The following is a 13,806-nucleotide window of genomic DNA, read 5'->3' on the forward strand; positions in this document are numbered from 1 at the left end:
TTTTGTCAAGTCAAGATGTTAAAACTGTCATGGAAATGTGCAGGAAGAGGAACTGTGTTCTTAAATAATAAGCTGTACTAAGAAATAGCCTTCACCTTATTAAAGAAAAAGTTTTTTAACCTCATGTCCAGCTGACTGTGTAGTAGCGAAAGCATTGTGCCAGGGAAAAGTGCACTTGAAAAGTGTCCAAAAACATATAATGGGAAGATTTTATCTAAAAGAAATTATTTAAATCAACTGGAGAAATATAATTATTGCCATGTACAGAGTAAGCCAAATTACCTGACTCCAAAACCTCCTGATGACTTTTCTATCATGAGGATTTCCCCAATATGGTAGCACCTGGCAAAAGAGTCAAAAGATACAAAATTTGCTATTGATAATATTTAATCATCACCATTATTTTATTCAGCATGACTCAAAAAGAATTTAATTGAATCAGTCAAAGCTTTTCTTATTTCAAAGGTACACCACATGATCTGACATCTCTTGCTGTAAAATAAAAACAAACAATTCTTTCAAAGTATCAAAACTATTTAGGAAATTATACTACATTAGGAAATAATGGAGCCAAAAACCTGAAAAGAAGAAAACAAGTTCAGAGAAGTGAAGCCTCTGACATGACACTGGTATTGATCTATCCTCAAGTTCTACTTGAAAGGTGAGAAACTGAAGACCAGTTCGTTCTTAAAATAGGGATATTGGAACAAAAACTGTAGTGCAGTGTAAAGATGCAGACAGAGATCCCATCCATTGGTTCACTGCACACATGTAGTTAACGGCTGGGGGCTACAGTGAGGGAAAGGACTGGTGAAAGCCAAAGCTGGGAATGTAACCCAGGCTTCCCCTGAATGAGACAGAAACCCAAATCCATCAGCCATCACCCACAGTCCCCTACAGTCTACACAACCATAGCTGAGTATTTTTTTTAATGTTTATTTTGTTCTCTTTTTATTTTTACATAAACAATTTGTCCCCTATCCTCTGTTTACTAACAAGATACTGGGTATTGATTCCAGGTTACTCTGATATGGAACACAAATATCATAACCACTACAACATGTGCCTGTATGTTGTAACCTTCAAAAACACACAGAGGACATGCATAAACTGACCATATGTTGGGTCATAAAGGCCAAGATGCAACAAATTTCAAAGGACTGAAATCATAAAAACAATGTTCTCTCTTTAGGCTATAAAGTAATAACCAAGGTATGACATTTAGGAAATTCTTCCTGTTCAGAACTTCAGAAGTACACACAGTTATCTTCTGACAGCTATAGCCATGCTTACAAAGCAACCTGTAGTCTGAAATTCACAGACCCAGAAGCTGCAAACAAATCAATACTCCATCTCAAAACACTAGAAAAAAAGTTGCAAAAAAGTAGAAAAAAATGAAAACATACAGAATAGCTAATTTCATTAATGAAGAATGGTATAATGTCTTTTAAAAAACATAAATCACATTTCATAACACAAGGGAGAAAGGAAGTTGAGAAGGAAAAAAAGTAGGAAGAGGCAATGATCATAATAAAACCATAAAGGATATTACTAAGATAACTACCAAATAGAATAAGTTCTCAGAGATCTAAAGTATCTTTCACCACGATCTAACCATACACCTGAGCTGAATCTACATCAAACTTGTTCTGCAAGGAAGTGAATAAGTGTCCAACAATCCGAAGAATAATGGCCACAGAACCAATGGCTGAATTAGGACAGAGATGGCAGAGTTCAGCAAACCTTTTCTGTAAATCCTCCGGCTTTTGACTATTCTGCAAATAATCTAGATCATGCAGTCTCTGTTGTAATTCAACTCTACTAGAAACCAAATGTGCAAACAAAACAATAATCTATAAAAAAATGTGGTTATGTTTTAATATGTATGATGAATTTCACATCACATGATATGAAATATTCTTATCAACAATTTAAAATCGAAAAATCATTCATACATCATATAAGGAGATGGATTCCTAAATAGAATTATGATACGGCTTAGCAATTCTAACTCATATATATCTAAAGAAGTGAAAATAAGACTAGTGCTCAAAGTAGTACAAAATTTTGTACCATAAAAATTTGTATCTGAAAACAAATGTGCACAGCAGTATTATCACAATAGCCAAAAGGAGGGAAGAACACAAATTCCCATCAACAGAGATTGAGTAAACACAACGGTGATAAAGACATAAAACAGGGTATTACTCAACCATAAAAAGAATGAGCCGCTGATATATGCTACAATGTGGTGGACTCTGAAAATTCTACGCCAATAGAAAGAAGCCAGGCATAAAGAGCCATTCACTAGATAATTCCACTTATATGAAACATCCAGAATGAACAAACCCCCCTGCAACAGATTTCTGGTTGCCAGAAGCTGGAAGAAAAGGGGGAAATGAGAGTGACTGCTTGATTTATACTGCGATACCAGCTGGAGTGATTAAAAACTTCTGGAACTAGATAGCCAAGATAGTTGTACTTAATGCTATTAAACTGTACACTTTACATCGTAACTCTAAAGCATATAAATATAGAAACAACACAATATAAAACAGATGGTACCTGGAGTTGGCTCAAAGACTGTATTTTATGGACCTCTAAAATTGCATAGCAAAGGGAAATTTGGTGGAGGGAAGATTGGAAAAATCCGACCAATGGATATGAAGGACAAAGTTCTGGTATTCTAGTACACAGTGGGGTGACCACAGGGACATAAAAACAACAGGAGGGCTCAGAGCAATGGCTCAATGGCTTATCCTCTTCTTGCAAAGCAGGGGGATCCCACATGGCACTGGGTTGTATCACAGTTGCTCCACCTCCCATCCAGCTCCCTGCTTGTGGCCAGAGAAAGCAGCTGAGGATGGCCCAAAGCCTTGGGACCCGGCACCCAAGTGGGATGCCGAGAGGAAACTTATTTTTTTTAAAAAGACTTATTTATTTTTATCACAAAGTCAGATATACAGAGAGGAAGAGAGATAGAGTAGAAGCTCTTCCATCTGATGATTCACTCCCCAAGCAGCCACAACGGCTGGAGCTGACCCAGTTCAAAGCCAGTGAGCCAGGAGCCTCTTCCGGGTCTCCCACGTGCGTACAGGGCCCCAAAGGTTTGGGCCCGTCCTGCTTTCCCAGGCCACAAGCAGGGAGCTGGATGGGAAGTGCAGCTGCTGGGATTAGAACTGGCGCCCACATGGGATCCCGGGTGTGCAAGGTGGGGATCTTAACCACTACACTATTGCACCAGGCCCTAGAGGAAACTTTTGACCTCCTGGCTTTAGATTGGCTCAGCTTTAGCCACTGAAGCCATTTGGGGGAGTGATTTTTCTCTATCTCTCCTCTCTGTAAATCTGCCTTTCCAATAAAAATCATCAAATCTTAAAAAGAAAACAGAAGAGAATTTGATATTACAAATACTTGCAAAGATGTGTTTGCTTTGCTTTGAATATATCAAACACATTAAAACAACGAGACCTAAATCTTATATTATCAGTCAGAATTTCTTTAAAAAAACTAAATGGTGAGGGGAGGCTATATGGTGTAATGACTGAATTCTATACTGCAGTGCATGGGTTTGAGTCCCAGCTCTGCCTCCACCTAGGTTACTGCTAATGTACACCCTGCAAATAAGCAGGCTATTGCCAAAGCATCTGTATTCCTGACATCCACACGGGAGACACAGTTTCAATTCTGGGTTCCTGTCTTAGGCCTGGCCCTGCTCTGGCTATTGTTTTCATGCGAACAGTAAACTGGTAGATGAAAGATCTCTCTCTTGGTCTTTTTGTCCCTGACTTCCAGATTAAAAAAAATAATAAACAAAACAAGGAAAAACTCAAAAAGCAAACAAAAACTCAATTTCATTATAACTATAATGACAAAAGGTGCTACTATTGACACTGATAGTACCACACTGCCATCTATCATCCGGTAGAAGAACTACTGAAAATGGCAGCCATACGGTAGAAAAGTTATTTTCAAACAATACTGAATCTTTATGAAACAGGAGACAACGGAGAAAAATTATGCTCATCTGCATTTCCATATGCCACATAATTCAAGAGAAAATACACAAAAATCTATCCTTACCAGAAAGCAAAAACACCCATGTTAAACTCTATATATTTAATGTATCTTGCAAACAGTTCCTAAACCTATGATTCTATGACAAAAGTGAGACCACAGTCTTAAAATTACTCAAAGCAGGTAAGCTCATTCACACTCCTACTCTTTACAACACACTACCAGAGAAGTTCCTGCTTGCACCTCCACCCAACCTGGTCCTCTGTAAACTCTGCGGAACCAATGACTGCTACGGAAACACCACTCACACACTAGGACAGATGAAAACCTGGCTCCTAGTTCTGTCCTGACCCAGGGCCTGCTGTGGCAACCAGCTGGGGAGTGAGCCACTGCATTGGAGATCTCTTTCTGTGTGTGTCTATCTCTTTCTGTAACTGCCTCTCAAATAAATCAGTAAATAAATAATTTTCTCTTAAAAAGAAGCAAAACATACACACACACGCACCCATACACAACTGGCACTGTGGCACAGCCAGTCAAGCTAACTTTCAGCAAGCTCACATCTAATATCAGAGTGCGAGTAGCAGTCCCAGTTTCTCCATTCAGAATCCAGCCCCCTGGTAATATGCATGAGAAGCAGCAGATGATAGTTCAAGCACCTTTGTTGCTGATACTCCTGGCTCCTGACTAGAGCCTGGCCCATCCACAGCTATTGCCAATATTTGGCGAGTAAAAAAGCAGATGGAAGATATGTCTCATTCCCTATCACTCTATCTTTACAAAAAGAAGGAAGGAAGGAAGGAAGGAAGGAAGGAAGGAAGGAAGGAAGGAAGGAAGGAAGGAAGGAAGGAAGAGTAGGTCATGGAAAAATAGAATTCAAACGTAAGCATTTTTTAAAAACAAACAAATGAATAGATGGAAAGAGCAAGGCCATAAATTATAGCAGATGCAAGCTCATGTCTTACCTTATCAAAAATCTGTTACACTAAACTAAGCAGATAATTTCTGTTATAACAGATTGACTGGGAGCATTAATTTCTGTAATTAGATTAAGGAAATCAGACAAACTGGACTTAGACTTTCCCTGTTATTAAAGATGTAATATGTTTTCCTACTGCTCCCGTCAAAACTTTTATCTATTTATTTATTTATAAAATTTTTTTATCATCAGTAACTTTTATAGGTAACATATGCAAAGCATTTTTGGGAACATAAGCAATTTAAAGCTATTATGAGCGATTACATCAGTCAGTAAGGCAGCAAAAGAAGACTCAAGTTTATTTTAAAAAGCAGCAGTTTGTTTGGTTCAATTGTTGTTACCTTAAATTTAGGAACAAATCTAGTAAACTCCTGGTGCCAATTATTAAGTGTAGAGGCGGGTGAAATTATTAAGAACGGTCCCCAAATGTTCTCTCTCTGTAACAGAAAAACTGGGTCAAACAACTGCTAGAAATCTGAAGATATTTAAAATAATTAAAGAACAATTAAATAGGAAACACATAACAAGTAAAAGGTGCCTAGTTCCCAAATCTACAAATTAATATTAATAATAAAAACAACATATGGAAGAACACATTCTGAAGAAAAAAAATTATTCCCTCTTTTGTATTCTTACTTATGAGGGTCTTAAAATTTCATAAGAAGATCATATTATAAAAAACTATTTGTGGATTTGCATCAAAATCAACTTACAAATCCATTCTCCCATCAACAATTCACAACTAAATTTATTAGTATATAAATGTTCTCTAATTCTCACAAAATTCCTACAAAATCCATTTTAAACATGAGGAAACTAACCCACTGAGAGAGAAAATGAATTAAATTCAGCGAGGCCAAGTGAAATGTCCAAGTTTAGCCTGCTGGTCAAGAGCAGAGCTACGACTCTGGGTCTCAGTGCCTTACACCACGTCACAATGAGCTGTCAGGAGAGCTGGAGGAGTTTCAGTCCAGATGCTTAAAAACTGTCCCAGCCCTCTTGAAAGTTGAAGTGCTATATACCAGACTGTCCACTTGTAAGGGCCTTGAGGGCCAGGATTAAGTGCCTTAAGTGGCTGCAAGCTAGAGCTTTGAAAGTGGCTGACTAGCAACAGACAATGTTAGGGAGAGGGGAAGACAGATTGTGTTTTACCCACCTCAGCCAAGTGGGCCAGCAGGGCAATGCTCTGCACTGTCTTACCAAGGCCCATTTCATCAGCAAGGATACCATTAATACCCTGGAAAAAATATTTATAAGGTCAACATCTCCATTTCAGGACACAATGTTAAAACTATTACCAAAAAGAACCAACCAAAAAGACAGATTTGTTCAAATAAAAGTGCCCAGAGCTCCGTAGCCTCAGTACTATTTCTCACTGATTCAACAACATATGAGACCATCAGGCCAAGAACAGACCAACAATTAGTTCCTTATTTATACACCTGATAATAATGTTTGGAGTTGAATCTCCAAACATAGCAAACACTCCTTCTGCCTCCTATCTTGTACTTCTTCTACAATTACATTGAAGCAGTTAATTTAGAAAAGCGGTAACAGAAAAAGGGAATGGGTATGACATGTTTCTAAAATTCACCTGTTCATAGAGATTGGCCAACCAATTCATGCCTTTCAGTTGATAACCTTTCAATTTGCCATTAAAAATTGTAGGCTGTGGGATATCCTCACCAGCCCGGATAGATGGGTTTGCCAAGCTGTAACTCTCTCCAAACCCAGTGCCAGACTTGTTTGCTGCTCGTAGGGCAGCTGCTCGACTTTCTTTTGCATCTTCATCAAATGATCTTGTCTGGAAAATCAAAATTAAAAAAAAAGAAAAAAACCTGAAGAAACAGTAACAGCCAAAAAATTCATGATAAAACCATACTTACAGTGCTCTGAAATAACTAGAAGAACTGACACTTATCTGACTGATGAAATAAATATCACAAATCACAGTATATCAAAATATTCTATTAATATTAAGTATAATCACATTGAGAATGTAATACAATGGACAAATGTTAGACATCAAAATATATTACAACAGCAATGTTACATCAAGGAATTAAAGATTTGATACAAAATCAACTAGCATAGCAGGTAGACTGCATTCATATCTATTAAAAAAACTTTAATTTCTACTTTATTTCAGAGTTAGACAGAAACTTTCCATCTACTGGCTTACTTCCCAAATGCTTAGGAATGAGATCTTAATCCGTGTCTGTCTGGGCAGGAACCCAACCGCCTGCTGCCTCCCAGAATGTACTGAAACGGCAAGTTCAGTATCCAGCACTGTGCGGAAGCCCCACAATAGTTTTTAACTTGTTTTGTTTTTGAAGATTTATTATTTATTTTTATTGGAAAGGCAGATACACAGGGAGAACACACAGGAGAAAGACCTTCCATCCACTGATTCATTCCCCAAGTGGCCACACTGACCATAGCTAAGCCAATCTGAATGTGGCAAAAGATGTTAAAAACTGCTGTGTGCAGTTCCAGCACCCCATTCAGGTGCCAGTTCAAGACTAGCTGCTCCACTTCCAGTCCAGATCTCTGCAAATGTACCTGGGAAAACAGAGGAAGATGGTCCAAGTGCTTGAGCCCAAGCACCACATAGAAGAACCAGAAGACGCTCTAGACGAGGGCTTGGCTCAGACCCTGTCATTGCAATCTTTTGGGGGATGAACTAGTGGGTTGAGACTTGTCTCTCCCTCTATCCCTGTAACTTTACCGCCGAAATAAACAAAATAATAAATCTTTAAAGGAAAAAAAAAAGGAACAAAACTAAGTGTGTGTGGAGGTGGGAATCAAATGAAAGCTCTCCGTCACAGGATGTAGCATCTTAATCACTATCCCAAACACCTGCCCCCATTTATCTCTCCCAAATTTCTAGAAAGGTTCTTATGCAATTCATTAAACGGGATCCCATATGGGCACCGGTTCTAATCCTGGCAGCCCCGCTTCCCATCCAGCTCCCTGCTTCTGGCCTGGGAAAGCAGTCGAGGATGGCCCAAAGCCTTGGGATCCTGTACCCACACGGGAGACCTGGAAGAGCTCCTGGCTCCTGGCTTTGGATCGGCATAGCATCAGCCACTGCAGTCACTTGGGGAGTGAATCGTTGGACGGAAGATATTTCTCTCTATCTCTCCTCCTCTCTAAATGCATATCTAACTTTGCAATAAAAAAAAAAAAAAAAACCCAAATTTCAATTCCCTAAGGTGCCTGTAAAAGAAACAGAAGATGGCATAAGTGTTTGGAGTCCTATACCTATGTGGGGAACTGGAAGATTTTCTGAGCTCCTGGCTTGCAGCTTCAGCTTGGCCCACGCTTAGGCATTGCAGCCCTTGGAAACTTGCATGGTTGATTTCTCTGTGTGTCTCCCTATCTCTCTGTAACTTAGCCTTTCAAATAAATAAATAAACAAACCTTAAAATATATTTTAACAAACACATGTGATTAAGACCTCTTACATAAAAGACTTAGCTATTCCCAGGGCCAATTACAGGATGCTCTTTCACTTTTAACTCACCCGGGCTTGGTGGATATGGTAAGCATTTTCAGCATTCTTCAGGGCCTGAGCCTTGAAATGGTTACTATCTGAAAGAAAAATTTATATGGGTTAATCAAATTTCATCAACTTTAAAGATGCAACTGATGTGCAGAGGTGTGGATTCCTAATGCCTTCATTCTGCTCATGCTTTGGCTCATGAAGGGCAGTTAGGAAAAAGGCAAAATTCCTTGAGAGAGGTAAAAAGCTGAAAATGCAACACAGGCCAAGGCTGACATGTTTGCAACAGTCAAAGCTAGCTGGCAAAAAACACCAGGGGGTTGGGGCCCACTATCTCTTAGTTCTGGGTTTACTTCTACAAAGTGATGCCAAGAGCTAAGACAAACAATAGCATAAGGACCGCAAGTTACAATCGACTCACCTTGGGTGAAACAACTTGGAACAAAAGATATAAGCATGTACAAACCCCAAAATACTCTCACTGAAGCACCGCACATTCTCTTTATTTCTAGCACAAACTGATCAAATGAACATTCTCTGTGAAATTTCTCCCAAACTTTAACCTAATTTCTGTCTAACTTTGTGGTCATAAAAACACCAAACTGAAAAATCTTTTTATTATAAGAATTTTGTTATGAAAGAGATTGTTTTCCCTCCTAGGACACAGTTCTGATTCAACACATTCAACCTCTAACAAATCATAAAATACAAAATTTTCCAAAATGTTCTTCTGATTAATAGCATTAACACACGAAAAGTAAAACTCACAAGAATCCATAATACACACATTTAGGTACAAATGGTGGGGCTACCCAATCCCAGAACGCCCAGTCAGACTCACCATAATCCTCCTGCGTGATGTTAACTAGCACTCCCCCACCAATGTCAATCTGTCTCTGGGTAGAACTATCTTCCAGTTTCCTTAGAATTTCTTCCTGGATCCCATCATGGCCCATGTCTCGTTTGCGGCTCATGAAATGGGCATACAGCTCTGTTTGGGTGATTAAGAAGTTAAGTTTTCGCTGTTGTCTCTTGGCCTAAAAGAAACAGAATTTATAGTCAAACCAGAGCCAAATAATCAATTATAAGGAAGAGGTGGTAAGCATAAGTCAACAAACATGTTTGTTTGCATTCAAACTCCATTACAAATTTGTTACTTTAAAAATGAGGCAGCCAATGTTGTGACACAGTAGGTCAAGCTGGAGCCAGCTGGAATCCCAGCTACTCTGCTTCTGAGCCAGCTCTCTGGTAATGCTCCAAAGAAAGCAGTGGTGGATAGCGCAAGCGCTAAGGGCCGCCGGATGCACGTGGGACACCCAGGTGAAGCTACTTTGTCCTGGACTAGCTCAAGCCATCAAGGACACTTTGGCAGTGAACCAGTGAAAGGAGAGTTGTGGCCACTGGATAGTGAATCATCAGACAGAAAATATTCCCCCTCTGTCTTTCCTCCTCTCTGTATATATCTGACATTCAATAAAAATAAAATAAATCTAAAAAAAAAAATTAATAGAGGGCCCAGCACGACAGCATAGTGGTTAAGATCCTCACCTTGAACATGCCAGGATCTCATATGGGCACTGGTTCTAATCCTAGAGGCCCTGCTTCCTATCCAGCTCCCTGCCTGTGGCCTGGGAAAGCAGTTGAGGACGGCCCAAAGCCTTAGGACCCTGCACCCACGTGAGAGACCCAGAAGAGGCTCCTGGCTTCGGATTGGCTCAGCTTCAGCCTTTGCGGTCACTTGGGGAGTGAACCATCAGATGGAAGATCTTCCTCTCTGTCTCTTCTCCTCTCTGTATATCTGACCATCCAATAAAATAAATAAATCTTTAAAAAAATTAATAGAATGTATCAAACCACATTTCATATGTTCTGAGAAAAAGGTAAATAAATCAACAAAAGCACTGCTGCCATCAGTTATCCACAAGGTTTAGGGCACCTGGGTCATACACAGCTGGATTATAAACACAGAAAATCCTGCAAAATTTGCAGATTCTGGATAACTCTCAAATGCCTCATATTGTAAACTCAGCATTCTCAAAGCAGCAAATGCTTACAAATACACAAGATACCCAGGAAACTTACGACAAGTAGGATAAAATCCATACTCACCCTCAAAGCCATTATTAAAGAGGGGAAAGTCAACAGCACAGAGTGGGGAACAAAGCTCCAGTTTGACTAGGGTTTACCCTATACCTCCAACCCACTGGTTCCCATTCTTTATTCAAACTTGAACTTACTTTTACTTCAACTAACTCAAAAATGGCAACAGACTGACTTTTGTCATTCTTTCTTCCTGCTTTCTTCAGTGTTCTACATGGCCAAGATCAGTCCACACTAAGTTTGGCCTTACGCTTTGATCATCCAAAACAAAGGAAGCTACATCTACCACCTGGAAGATTTCTTCTGTTCATTCCCTTTGACTGCCTTTTCTTCCAGAATTACACTGAATGAAAAGGCAGCAAAAATTAGAAGATAGCATGAAAGAGATGAGGTAAAACACTAAGGGAAGGTACTTACTGAACGAATAAAGCAGCAATTGGATTACTAAGCTAAAACTAAAATTATGGTATTCAAAATTCTATCTTTAAAATTTTTTTGCCAGATTAATGGTTCGATACAATTTTCAAAATACAAACCAAGCCCATCCCACGGCTGTAAAGAGAATTTTCAACATGTTTTGCCCTACCTCCCGCATTTCCTCATCCAACTTGCGTTGCTCCAAAGCTTCCTTCTCTGCACGCTTGCGGTGTTCCTTCTCCACCTTCTCATATTTTTTCCAGTACAGCAGCATTTCCTTGGTGAGACGTCGCGCACGAGGTAAGGTCTCCTTACAGTTCTTCTGGGCTTGCAAGGCGGCTCGCCGTACCTCCTTCATGCATTGGTGAGCCAGCTGCAAACAATAACACTGTCATGACAGGGGTCCCAACAACAGAGGCCAGCTCCTCCAGGGCTGTCAACCACGGTTCCTCAACCTATTCAGTGTAAATGGCTGTCCTATTATTGCATATCTTTCCTCCTCAACTCAATCATTTCTTTGCACAATAAGACCCAGGTCTAGCTCCTAGGCCAATATCAAAAATAAGCAATATAGGAGGGCCTGGCACAGTGGTCTAGCGGTTAACGTCCTTACCTTGAACACACTGGGTTGCCATATGGGCATCAGTTCTAATCCTGGCAGCTCCACTTCCCATCTGGCTCCCTGATTGTGACCTGGGAAAGCAGTTGAGGATTGCCCAAAGCTTTGGGATCCTGTATCTATGTGGGAGACCCGGAAGGAGCTCCTGGCTCCTGGCTTCTGACCGGCTGAGCTCTGGCCATTGTGAGAATTTGGGGAATAAATCAATGAATGGGAGATCTTCCTCTCTGTCTCTCCTCCTCTCTGTATATCTGACTTGGCAGTAAAAATAAATAAATTAAAAAAAAAAAGTAGTATGACTAAGAGTTGACATTAGGGAGTTGCCAAATGTCACCACACACATGAATAGTAACAGACATAACTGCTTCTAATGGTATCTTATAAGCCTAACTTATATAATCTGTGTTCAAAAACTGCATTAGTTCCCCAAAACAAATTTCACAGGCAGTCATCTAATTTTCTCTTATGGAAGAAATGCACCTTAATCATTTGTTGCATGAAGAGACTAAATGTAAGAAGATTCTGTGATGTGCCCAAGGAACTTCAGTAGGATAATACACAAAAAGGCTGAAATTGGCCCAGCGCAGTAGCCTCCTGGCTAAAGTCATCAACTTACATGTGCCGGGATCTCACATGGGTGCCAGTTCATGTTCCAGCTATTCTACTTCCCATCCATGGCTGCTTGTAGCCTGGAAAAGCAGCAGAGGATGGCCTAACAGCTTGGGACCCTGCACCTGCATGGCAGATCCACGGAGGCTTGGATTGGCTCAGTTCCAGCTGTTGCAGCCTTTTGGGAAGTGAACTACGTGGATGGAAGATCTTTCTTTTGCCTCTCCTTCTCTCTATCAATTTGCCTTTCCAATAAAAATAAATAAAACTTAAAAAAAAAGGTGAAATACCAGAAAATGTCAAACAGCACCATTTTATTTATTAAGCAGATTCAGAACTATTAATCCCATTAGACTCACGATCAATAAGTCATCATCAACAAAACTGGCAAGAATCGACCTAAAGAACAAGAATATACTCAGGAAAACATAAAACAGTTTAAAATCTTACCTTTCGGCTGTTGGTGAGAAACAGGTTACGAGCCGAAGCTTTTTGCTTGTTGGCCTAAAATAATTTTAAGAGTATTTCACTGAGGATTCATTTTTGAAATAAAATCATGTACTGACATGCATTTTATTCAATCCTCAAAATATTAGAAAATAAATTACCAAATCAAACATAACCAGCATACAATATTTCTGAATGCCATCTAGATCCATACAGACTAAAGAAACATTAAACTAGGATTGATTACTGTTGCACATCTGGTTAAGTTACCACTTTGGGACATCCAAAGCCCTTACAGGAATGCCTGGCCAAAGTTGTTTCTGGTCAATTTCTAAGGTAGCTTCCCACCAATCATCCCAGGAGGCAGCAGAAAGGCTCAAGTGCTTGAGCCTTTGTCACCCACATGGGAAACCTGGATGGAGGCCAGGCTGGAGGATTCAGCCTATCACTGTCCTGGCTGATGGGGACACCTGGAGAGTGAGTGAGTGAGTGAGCATGAGTGTGAGTGTGTGTGTATGTGTGTGTGTGTGTGTGTGTGTGTTTTGTGTTCACGTGCGTGAAAAAAAGACATGGACTAAGACAACCATGTTCCAATCAAGTGCCTTGCTTTAATTCCAGGCTCTAGTTCTGGCTTCTGATTACAGTTCCCTATCAATGCAGACCCAGGAAATAAACCAGTGATGGCTCAAGTAGCTGGGTCTCTGTCACCATGTGGGAGACCAGGATGGAGTTCCTGACTCTAGGATTTGACCTGCAGAGACTGGCCACTGCATGCTTTGGAGAATAAACCAGCAGATAGGAACTACTTGTCTGCCTCTGTAATAAGGTTCTCTTAAAATCTATAATCTGGGGCCAGTGCCATGGCACAACAGGCTAAGTTTCTGCCTGTGGCTCTGCATTACATACAAGTACTGGTTCATGTCCCAGCTCACTGCTAATGGCCCAAGTGCTTGGGATCCTGAACCCTCACAAGAAAGCCAAAAGAAGCTCCTGGCTCCTGGTTTTAGACTATACCAGCTCCAGTCACCGCAGTTTTATGAGGAGTTAACTAGCCGATGGAAGACCTCTCTTTGTCTTTCAATTTCTCTAACTCAAATAAAAATAAATCTTAAA

The 13,806-nt window shown here is 40.1% G+C and overlaps 1 protein-coding gene across 1 annotated transcript in view; it reads right to left on the reverse strand.

Moving 5' to 3' along the window:
• Positions 1 to 13,806, reverse strand: part of INO80 (INO80 complex ATPase subunit) — a 114,933-nt gene that overhangs the window by 74,000 nt on the left and 27,127 nt on the right. The window contains exons 8-15 of the mRNA XM_040969963.1: positions 12,697 to 12,750; positions 11,188 to 11,391; positions 9,343 to 9,538; positions 8,523 to 8,590; positions 6,591 to 6,800; positions 6,153 to 6,233; positions 5,338 to 5,433; positions 283 to 342 (exon numbers count right to left, since the gene is read on the reverse strand). Coding sequence (XP_040825897.1) covers positions 283 to 342; positions 5,338 to 5,433; positions 6,153 to 6,233; positions 6,591 to 6,800; positions 8,523 to 8,590; positions 9,343 to 9,538; positions 11,188 to 11,391; positions 12,697 to 12,750 — 969 coding nt within the window. The remainder of the gene's footprint in view (positions 1 to 282; positions 343 to 5,337; positions 5,434 to 6,152; positions 6,234 to 6,590; positions 6,801 to 8,522; positions 8,591 to 9,342; positions 9,539 to 11,187; positions 11,392 to 12,696; positions 12,751 to 13,806) is intronic.

Source organism: Ochotona curzoniae, unplaced genomic scaffold (genome assembly GCF_017591425.1).
Source record: "Ochotona curzoniae isolate NIBS_2020 unplaced genomic scaffold, NIBS_Ocur_1.0 scaffold_4701, whole genome shotgun sequence".
Taxonomy (NCBI): Eukaryota; Metazoa; Chordata; class Mammalia; order Lagomorpha; family Ochotonidae; genus Ochotona; species Ochotona curzoniae.